Genomic DNA, 10,316 nt, shown 5'->3' with positions numbered 1-10,316 from the left:
TAGATAGATAGATAGATAGATAGATAGATAAAATAAGAAAGGACATAAGGGTCTCTCATTGTCCAGAGCCCAGGAGAAAGTAGCTGAGGCTGGCCATGGGTCTCTGGGCTTCCCTATGACTGAGAGTGGAATCGGTGCTTGGCTCAGAGCTCAGGACAAAAGTAGGCAACCCCATGTCTTTTCTGGCCCCGTGGCTTTCAGTTTTGCTGCCACCCCAGGGGACTTGCAGAATTCCACCAGGGATTATGTTCTCACTGTTCTGTGTGCCTTGGAGAGAAGTGTGAAGGAGTGCACACAGGTTAGCAAGGCTCCAAGGCTCTCAATGAGGCTCACACTGCTCCGGAAAGCCAGCCCCGTTGCCTAGTCCAGGCCTGCCCTAGGTTTTTCTGGTCTCCACTCTGGCCTCTGGCCTCTGGCCTCAGCCCTTGACCACAAAATGTCAAAGGGGAAGACCCTCCTGGCAGGTGGGACAGGAATGGGTCCAGCGGAACTTCGCCAACCTCACAGCCATCTGTACCCTCGCCCGCCCTGGGAGGCACAGTCTTCTGGTCCTGGAGATGCTTCCAGCCATTCAAACCTGGGAGATCTGACGAAGGCTCTTGATCCCCACTGTCTGAGTCAGGGTTTCTATTCCTGCACAAACATCATGACCAAGAAGCAGTTGGGGAGGAAAGGGTTTATTCAGCTTACACTTTCCACATTGCTGTTCATCACTAAAGGATGTCAGGACTGGAACTCAAGCAGGTCAGGAAGCAGGAGCTGTTGCAGAGGCCGTGGAGGGATGTTTCTTACTGGCTTGCTTCCCCTGGCTTGCTCAGCCTGCTCTCTTATAGAACCAAGACTACCAGCCCAGAGATGGCACCACCCACAAGGGCGCCCCCCCCCACCCCCCGCCTTGATCACTAATTGAGAAAATGCCTTACAGTTGGATCTCATGGAGGCATTTCCTCAACTGAAGCTCCTTTCTCTGTGATAACTCCAGCTTGTGTCAAGTTGGCACACAAAACCAGTCGTACACCCACTCACACCTTGAGGCTGAATTTAGGGGCCATAGGGCATGCCTGACCTGTCTCCCTAGAGGCTTCCTTACCTGCCTAGCCCCAAAGCGATAATAGCTGTTGTGGAGTGGACTATGGCCTGTGATATGGAGTTTTTGCTGCTCACCTGACTCCTGTCTGTCTGCTGCCCTCACCTTCCACATGCATGGAAGGGCAGCCTATCTGCTTATTCGTTCACTCATCCATTCAGCCATCACTCTCTGAACATTTTGCTGTGACCCAGTCACGGTGGCTTGGGATCTAACACTCATTTGCTCAGTAGACAAACATGTTCCCGTGTGTCTGCTATTCATGGCAGGTGACAGAGGAAGAGCAATGGACCAAACAGTACCCTGCCTCCCAAGTTTACTTCTCATGGAGTAGTGAGGCAGAGAATGTAAGAAAGTGCTGTGATTGAGGAAGGGAGAAAGCCATCCATTGCAAAGAGGCAAGGCTAGGCTGTGGCTGTAGACTAAAATCCTTTCTGATCCAAGAGAATTTCCATCTGAGGTGTTTGTGGAAGAGGCTGTGTGCTGAAGTTGCCTGCCGAAACACATCAGGTCTTAATACGAGTTAGTTAGCCTCTGTCGACCTGAGAAAGACGGTGCTTTTTAGTTTGGATCTTTTTTTTTTTTTAAAGATTTATTTATTTATTTAAAGTACACTGTAGCTGTCCTCAGACACTCCAGAAGAGGGAGTCTGATCTCCTTAAAGATGGTTGTGAGCTTCTTCTTCTTTTTTTAAGATTTATTTATTTAAAGTACACTGTAGCTGTCCTCAGACACTCCAGACAGAAGAGGGAGTCAGATCTCATTACGGATGGTTGTGAGCCACCATGTGGTTGCTGGGATTTGAACTCCTGACCTTCGGAAGAGCAGTCGGGTGCTCTTACCCGACTGAGCCATCTCACCAGCCCTTTAGTTTGGATCTTAAAGCACCATTTAAACTTTGTTTTCCCTTCAGATTTATGCACCTGTTTTCCATGTATGAGTATCTACACATCACACTCATCCCTGGGGAGATTGAGAAGAGCGTGTCAGACTCTCCTGGAGCTGGAGCTATGGATGGTTGAGAGCCATCACGTGGCTGCAGAGCGCAAGAGTTCCTATGATGATCGCACCCTAACTCTCCAGCCTCACCCTTGAACTTTTTTTCCTGTTTTCCTGTTTGTTGGTGGTGATGATTTGAGACAGGGTTTCTCTGTGGAGCCCTGGCTGTCCTGCAACTCAAAGATCCACTTGCCTATGCCTCCCTAGTGCCGGGATTAAAGACCTTTGCCACCATACACTTTACCTTCAAACTTTTAGAAATGGCTTTTGTAAATTTTTTTTTTTTTTTTTTTGGTTTTTCGAGACAGGGTTTCTCTGTCTAGCTCTGGCTGTCCTGGAACTCACTTTGTAGACCAGGCTGGCCTCGAACTCAGAAATCCTCCTGCCTCTGCCTCCCGAGTGCTGGGATTAAAGGCGTGCGCCACCACGCCCGGCGTAAATTTTTTTAAGACTTACTTATTTTATGTGTAAATACACTTCAGACACACCAGAAGAGGACATTGAATCCCATTACAGATGGTTGTGAGGAAGGGTAGGCAGTGCTCTTAACCACTAAACCGTCTTTCTAGCCCTGCTTTTATACTTTTTACAAGAGGTTTTATCTATACCAGGTGATGATGGTGCTCACCTTTAATCCCAACACTAGGAGGCAGAGGCAGGCAGATCTCTGAGTTTGAGGCCCATCTGGTCTACAGAATGAGTTTCAGGACAGCCAGGACTACACAGAGAAATCTCATCTCAAAAATAAAAAACAACACACACAAAACAACAACAACAAAAAGAAACAAGAGGTTTTATGAAAAAGCAAACTAAAGCAGTAAGGGGATGCAGAGCCAGTCTGGAACAACTGAGTTCCTAAAGGTAGGCAGGTGAGGGGAGGTGGGTGCAGGTTGAAGCTAGCCTGGGTCTGCCTGCTGCCCCCAGGCTAGCAGTGGGGGTTCTAGGTGAATGCTTACAGGGTCAAGCCGACTCCTCTCAGGCTCAGCTTCTAAGGAGAGAGGCTCCCAGGCCGCTGTCTTGCTTCTGGGTTGCTCAGAGGATTAGTCAGAAGAAAGAGAGACACTGACACATGACAGTCATCAGCCTATCGGGGATTGGAGGCTAGCTGCTTCCCAGAAGCACTTTTTCCAGAAGTAACTTTTCCCAGTTTCACAAAAGGCACTTTTAGCAAGTCAATTTCCACACACCAAAACCTTTTTTATCTGATCTAGGGGTTGTCTGAAGGAACCATCATCTAAGCAATTCTCAGCCATTCGAGACTTCCTGGTTTGTCAGGTATGTCTTGGGACTAAGTTACGCTAAGGCTACTTCAAAGCGTAAGTGCCATTACTCCGGAATTCATGCCACAAACAATGGCTCTGCAACAAGTCTGCTGCAGACAACCCTTCTGGCTGTGGACAGGGAGGAGGCTGGGTTATGTCTGGTCAGCCCAGTGCAGATACCTCAGACTTCTTTCTTCCCCGGGGCAAGGACAGAACAGTTTTTTTTTTTTTTTTTTTTTTTAAAGATTTATTTATTTATTTATATGTAAGTACACTGTAGCTGTCTTCAGACACTCCAGAAGAGGGAATCAGATCTCGTTACGGATGGTTGTGAGCCACCATGTGGTTGCTGGGATTTGAACTCTGGACCTTCGGAAGAGCAGTCAGGTGCTCTTACCCACTGAGCCATCTCACCAGCCCAGACAGAACAGTTTTATTCACGTGGTGGGAATTACTTAGGAGAGAAATGACTAGACCTTGGGGTACTAGGAAGGCCTGCTCTGGACCGTACACCTTGAATGCTGGGAGGCCAGATCCTAGGATTCAAGTCCGGAAACGCGCAGGGGAAACTGTATTAAAAGGGTTAAAGATGGGAGAAGCCAAAGAAGACAGAACAGCAGCCCAAGAGGAAAAAGGGGCGGGGTCCTGGGTGGAGGTGCCGCACCCTGGGCCCGCCCCCCTGGGATCTCAGCCCCCGGCCTGGTCTCGTGACATTGGTCAGAAAGTCACGAGTACAGGCTGAGGCGGCCGCTGCAGTTGCAGTATGGACTCGGAGAGGGATGTACGCGCACAGCTGCAGCGTGCGGGCCAGGACCATCTCCTGCGCTTCTATGCCGACCTGGCTCCGGAAGCCCGAGCCGCACTGCTAGCGGAGCTCGCCTCATTGGAGGCCGACGCGCTGCGTGAGCACTGCCAGCGCGCCGCAGCTGCGGGCGCGCTAGCTCCGGGTCCTCTGCCGGACCTGGCTGCGCGCCTGCAGCCCCTGCCCCCAGAACGCGTGGGCAGCGCGATCCGCTGTGACCAAGAGACACGCCTGCGGTGGGAAGAGGAAGGTAGGCAGCGCCGTGCCAGGCTGGGGTTGGGCAGGTCCGGCCCGTTGAGGCCGGAAGAGTTAGAGCCTATGGGCGGTGGGGGTAGTGGGGGCGGAGTGGAGGACACGGACTCGGGAAGTGCAGCGGAGAGTTATTTGCCTTGCAACTTCTTCCTCCTGTGCCTAGTAACCCCCGAAGTCGTGCTCACTTGTGGTTCTCCAAAGTGAAAGAGGCCTTATCTCACGATGCACCTCTCCTCCAGGTTTCCGACAGATTTCTCTGAACAAGGTAGCTGTCCTGCTGCTGGCGGGTGGGCAGGGCACTCGCCTGGGCGTCACATACCCAAAGGGCATGTATCAAGTTGGGCTGCCCAGCCAGAAGACCCTGTATCAACTGCAAGCAGAGCGGATCCGGCGTGTCCAACAGTTGGCTGACCAGCGACAGGGGACCCACTGCACTGTGCCCTGGTGTGTCCTCCATGCCAGCCTCCCAAAAAGACCACCCCTAAATTGACCCAGGCCTACCCCACACCAAGACCTTAGACCCAATCTTAGCACGGCCCTAGACAGAGCCCAGTACTTGCCATTACTGAACCCCTTCTAGACTTGCCAGATTGAGCTGGACTCCCCTGGAAGCAGCTCACTGCTAGGACATTTACAGGTACATCATGACCAGTGAGTTTACCCTGGGACCCACAATCAAGTTCTTCAAGGAGCATGACTTCTTCCACCTGGACCCCACTAACGTAGTGCTGTTCGAGCAGCGCATGCTACCTGCTGTGACCTTTGAGGGCAAGGCCATCCTGGAACGGAAAGACAAAGTTGCCATGGCCCCAGGTATGGCCCACACCTTGGATAGGAACAGGTTGCCCCACCTGGGCCACAGAGTACAGCTGTGGATCAGGAGGCCTGACTCCCAGGTAAGATGTACTCAGGCAGGCTATGTGGCCCTGGGCATGTGGCTCTGGCCAGTCTGGAGTCACAGGCTCTTGGTTTGTGCACCTGCAGCACTTACTAAACTGAGCAGGAGATCAGGCCACAGTCCATGGGTATCCTACTCCTTTCTCCTTTATAGATGGCAACGGGGGTTTGTACTGTGCACTGGCTGACCACCAGATCCTGGAGGACATGAAGCAGCGGGGTGTGGAGTTTGTGCATGTGTACTGCGTAGACAACATCTTGGTGCGGCTGGCTGACCCAGTCTTCATTGGCTTCTGTGTGCTTCAGGGAGCAGACTGTGGTGCTAAGGTGAGTCCCAGGCTTTCATTTTCCTTGGCACTTGGCTCTGCTCTTGCTAAATCCCGTCCCTCCTACTTCCGGCCCTCTAAGTCTATGCCCGGTGGCTGCAGGTGGTGGAGAAAGCATACCCTGAGGAGCCAGTGGGTGTGGTGTGCCAGGTGGATGGTGTCCCCCAGGTGGTGGAATACAGCGAGATCAGCCCTGAGATTGCTGGGCAGCTCGGGGCTGATGGAGGCTTGCTCTACAACGCAGGCAACATCTGCAACCATTTCTTCACCAGAGGCTTCCTGGATGTGGTTACCAGGTATGTGACAACAGGTGGCTGTGATATCCCAGACTAAGCTGAATCCAAGAATGCCACAGTAGCTGGAGCTGCCCTAGCCTGAGCCAGGCCACTGCTGGGAGTGGCAAGGGCTTGGGTGGAGAGAATTCCTGTGTTACTGTAAACAAGCCAGCTGCAATGAGTCATGCTCCGTGAGGCCGCGGTCACAGGTCTCGTTTGTGGGTCGGCCCCACCTCTGCCCTGTCATTAGCTGGGAGGAGGGGTACGGGGGTGGGGGTATTGTGTCTGGTGGGTCCCCAGGATGCACAGAGAAAGCCTGTGTCCTTCCCAGAGATACAGCCAGGTCCTTGTGCTCCTGCACCTGGCTAGGTATACAGAAGTGCGGACAGGTGTTCCCGGGTACCCTGTCTGAGCCACACGCCCTTTGTCCTCTTGCTGCCAGGGAGTTTGAGCCCTTGCTGAGGCTGCATGTGGCCATGAAGAAGGTCCCATACGTGGATGAGGAGGGAAATCTGGTAAAGCCGCTAAGACCGAATGGGATAAAGATGGAGAAGTTTGTGTTTGATGTGTTCCAGTTTGCTAAGTTAGTGGTGGAAGTCACTTATTTTCTCTTCTTCCCCCCCCCCCTCTCTCTGTTCTGGGATGAGCGTAGAGGTCCAGCAGGACAGCAGGGAAGTGACAGCTTGTGAGGAGCAGGTGGGCTGGGGAAAGCTCAGGTCAGGTTTTGGAGTTGCTGGGTGGGTCTGTCCTCTTCCTCTGGACATGTGGTAAGCGAGAGTTGGAGGAGGTTTCCTAGGACCTCAGAGGGAAAGTAAAGGTGCTTTCTGTGCCTTCAGGGACCTAGATCACCAGGTCACTGAACTCGGGAACAAACTCCCAGTTAGGGAAGTGTGGTCTCCCCGCGGCTGTCTGAGCAGGGCAGATGGCTGGCATGTATGTGTGTGTGTGGGGGGGATCATGAGCCCTTCTTCCCACCAGGAACTTTGTTGCCTTTGAAGTGTGTCGGGAAGAGGAGTTCTCCCCTCTGAAGAATGATGACACAGCCGACAGGGACAACCCCTCCACCTGCAGGAGAGCCTTGCTGGCTCAGCACTACCGCTGGGCTCTGCAGGCCGGAGCCCGCTTCCTGGATGTACACGGGGTCCAGCTTACGGAGCAGTCTGGGTGAGGGGCTCAGGTTAGCCTGGGCGGCAGTATTCTCATCCCAGGGCCCTATTGACACTGTCACTGTCCCAGCTGGTTTCTGACCCAGTGCCACCCCAAATGCAGACAGCTGTGTCCCCAGCCAGTGATCGTTGGCTCAGCTTCTTAGACTTGGGCTCTGCTCAGGGAACCAGGAGGGCAGGGTCTCAAATGACCCCCAAACACACTCTCATAAGCTTTGAAGATGAGACCTAGGCCTAACCCTCAAGAGACCTGGGTACATCTCTTTAAGACAGGACCTTTGGTGTCTGTCTTGTCTTCCTGAGGTCTGTGCAGGGTCCCTGTGTAGTGATTTATTTAGCTAGGCCAGATCCTGGCAGATGGCCTCATGGACTTAGGCTGTATAGAGGGAAGACTTTGTGGTGGAGGTGTGACTGGTGCCTGGCATTCCTTCATGTTAGGCAGACACCAGTTCATGTCCTGTGGGAGCTGGGAGGGTCCCTGCATTCACTTGAGAGGTAGGTGCTGACCATTGCTCTCCCCTAGCATGCTCCCAAATGGAGACCCTCCAGCCATCTGTGAGATCTCGCCCTTGGTGTCTTACTCTGGAGAGGTGAGCGTGTAGTTCCTGTCCAGGATTTCATGACGTCTGGTTTGTGTGTGTACTGGGGTAGCAGGTTACAGGCCTGCTTCAGTTGGCCAGTGAAGTGTGAACTTTGCGGATGTCGTGAACTGAGAGGTCTGGAGGCCTTTGCCAGTCTTAGAGGGTGTGGGGTACAGGAAAGAATCAAGGCTGAGACCAAGACTTTAGGGAGTCTTCCTGAGGGAGACACTAGCCCTGTGCTGTCCTTTCCTGACAGGGCAACACTGGAATGCTGTTTCAGGGTGGCTAGAGGGGGTATGGGCAAAGTGGACACTTAACCACTGTCACCCCTTGTTTATAGGGGTTGGAAATGTACCTGCAAGGCCGACAACTCCAGTCTCCATTCATTCTGGATGAGGACCAAGCCAGGCTGCTGCGGCCACAGGACTGCTAACCTGCCAGCTCCCAGGGTTTTTGGCCATGGGGTTCTATAGGGTGGCGATGCGGTTCTGGACAAGGGTTTGAGTGGCCATGCTAGCCTTCAGGACACTGAAGCAAGTGTGCTAGTTGCTCTGAAAGATTGGGACCTCTTGGATCCCCCCCCCCATGGACTCTGATTGTCTGTCTATTTTTTTGTTTTGTTTTTGCCTTCTTGCTGGCTCTGGGGCTGAGCTGAGAACGTTGGAAAATGGGGCTAAAAGAGACTTCTGGGTAGAGGGAGGGAGGTGATGTCTAAGAAGGCAGCACAGGAGATGCCCTTTAGCATCTGTCCTCCCAGCACACAGGCCAGCCACATGTTCAACTGACCGTGAGCTGTGCCTTATGGAGATGTAGTTAAAAGACCTACCCCTAGGTAGCAGAACCATAACTGAAGTAAGGCTGAGCATGCCACCCCACGTGCCAGACAGGACCAGTAGTTGAAGTCTGATGCCAATGATTAAGAATCGGTTGGAGAACTCCGATTGGCATAGCTGAGACAAAAGGTGAAGTCTCCCTGCCTTCCCTAGACCTCGCCCACGGCCTGAGTCTCCCAGTCACACCTGCAAGTGGGCCTGGCTGCTGTGTCCTGAGTAACTTCCTCCCAGAATGAGAGATCACACTGGTTGCCTTCTGCAACTCATTTTGACCCAGTCAGAAACATCTTGGTCGTCTGCTTTTCCCAGCTTAGAGCAGATGCTCTGGGATGGAGATGTAGCTTCTGTGTGAAACTTGGCTCTGCTGCCCAGCCTTGTCCTGTCACTGACACAGCCGACAGCTGTTGATCCACAGCTGTTTTCCCATGATACTGGCCCTTCCCCTGTAATGTAGTAGTGGTCAGGACAGGCAACCTACTCTGCAACCACCTACCCCCAGATATATGGGCCCCTGCTCATTCCCATTGACTTTCCCAGAGGAGGTCAGTGGAAGCAGTGGACACAGGTCTGGGGAAGATGGGGGAGCAGGTCTACAGCTGCCATTGTTAGGCCAGTATGTAGAAGTCCAGCTGAGCAGAAAAGCAACCATAGAACTTAGAGCAGGGGTGGACAGTTAGAAAGGAGGACAGGACCCAATACCACTTCTAAATCTTTAGGGGGTCATATGATAACCAGATGGTAAGTATCAGTCAAGACAATTATGACAGTAGTGATCTCTGGATCTACTCAAGTGCAGAAGCTGGTGACACTATTTGGAAACATGACAGTGTGTGATAGTGCAAGCCCTGGTGTAACACTGGACTGTATAAACCATAAACGTTTTAGAGGACTTCACAGTGGAGCAGAGTGAGAACAAGTAGAGCCATGAAAAGATCCTATCTACACTTCAGGAAGTTGTGTTACCCGCTGGCAAACACTGCATACAGTGGTCATGATTAGCAAGCAAACCCACGAGTGCCCAGTCTTGCCTATATTCCCAGCACTTGGAAGAGGCAAGAGGACTGTGAATCAAGTATATTTTGTTGTTTGAGGCAGGCTCTCTGTCTGTAGCCCTGGCTGGCCTGAGACTTACTGTGTAGGCCAGGCTGGCTGTAAACTCACACAGAGTCAACTGCCTCACCTGAGTGCTGGGATGAAAGGGCACATTACCACACTTGGCTCTTCACATTTATTTGAGAAATACCTTTGACCAATTTATGGGTCATGAAAGCATACAGAGTTTCTATCTCGCAAGAGACCTAGTACAGCTAGTGATGTAACGCCTTTGCTTCCCTAGATAAAATTGAGTCCCAAAGAAAGGAAGGAGTCCACGTGGTGAGAGAGGTGTTATTTGATAGGATGTGCAGCAGTGACACGGGCTTCAGTGTCAAGCAGGGATCCTCACATATACTTGCTATAATTAATTCTGAGAGCAGAACAGACCTTTGCCGAAGCGAGGTCTGTGTGGGCCTAGCACCTCCGAGTGAAGGCACCAGCCTCAAGAGCCTTGGACAACATGGACTTGGTTGGGCAAGGTGCTCACTCTGCACAAGATGCAAAACTCAAGACAGAGGTCATCACAGTCAGAAAAATCCATGACTGAAAAAGTTAGACTCAAGAGCAGTCACGGGTGGCAAAACCCCACGGTCACACAAACGGGCACAGAATATAAAGTAACAGCAAAGACCAGAGGTCACACCAACAAGAAACAATTACAAGACAACCCTCCCCCCCCCCAAAAAAAAAAGCCAACATCTATCCAAAGGATAATTTTTTTTTTTTTTTTTTTTGGTTTTT

The 10,316-nt window shown here is 51.9% G+C and overlaps 1 protein-coding gene across 6 annotated transcripts; it reads left to right on the top strand.

Annotated features, from left to right (window-relative positions):
* The first annotated feature begins 4,044 nt into the window (after positions 1–4,044).
* On the top strand, positions 4,045–8,238 carry Uap1l1 (UDP-N-acteylglucosamine pyrophosphorylase 1-like 1). Of its 6 annotated transcripts, none has more exons than XR_374072.4 (9): positions 4,045–4,400; positions 4,642–4,846; positions 5,040–5,215; positions 5,454–5,626; positions 5,728–5,921; positions 6,343–6,483; positions 6,879–7,077; positions 7,590–7,656; positions 7,988–8,238. XR_374072.4 is itself a non-coding variant. In NM_001033293.3 (9 exons), exons 1-9 carry the CDS (start codon positions 4,112–4,114, stop codon positions 8,078–8,080), a joined length of 1,524 nt encoding a protein of 507 aa, NP_001028465.1. In that variant the 5' UTR covers positions 4,064–4,111; the 3' UTR covers positions 8,081–8,237. The 6 variants fall into 6 exon arrangements, 1 of the variants encoding a protein (NP_001028465.1); XR_003952099.1 differs by having other exon boundaries at positions 4,047–4,400; positions 5,870–5,921; positions 6,879–7,064; XR_374074.4 differs by having other exon boundaries at positions 4,047–4,400; positions 5,870–5,921.
* Positions 8,239–10,316: the final 2,078 nt, after the last annotated feature.

This window comes from Mus musculus, chromosome 2, assembly GCF_000001635.26.
Source record: "Mus musculus strain C57BL/6J chromosome 2, GRCm38.p6 C57BL/6J".
In the NCBI taxonomy this organism is placed as follows: domain Eukaryota; kingdom Metazoa; phylum Chordata; class Mammalia; order Rodentia; family Muridae; genus Mus; species Mus musculus.
Note: the sequence above shows the minus strand (reverse complement) of the source record. Positions and strands in the feature narration are given on the sequence as shown.

Bases quoted from the DNA above. Each gene is read 5' to 3' on its own strand.
- Uap1l1 (NM_001033293.3), top strand. From the start codon at position 4,112: ATGGACTCGGAGAGGGATGTACGCGCACAGCTGCAGCGTGCGGGCCAG. The intron at 7,065-7,589 runs GTGAGGGGCTCA...GCTCTCCCCTAG, and splicing joins CAGCTTACGGAGCAGTCTGG to CATGCTCCCAAATGGAGACC. The intron at 7,657-7,987 runs GTGAGCGTGTAG...CCTTGTTTATAG, and splicing joins TGGTGTCTTACTCTGGAGAG to GGGTTGGAAATGTACCTGCA.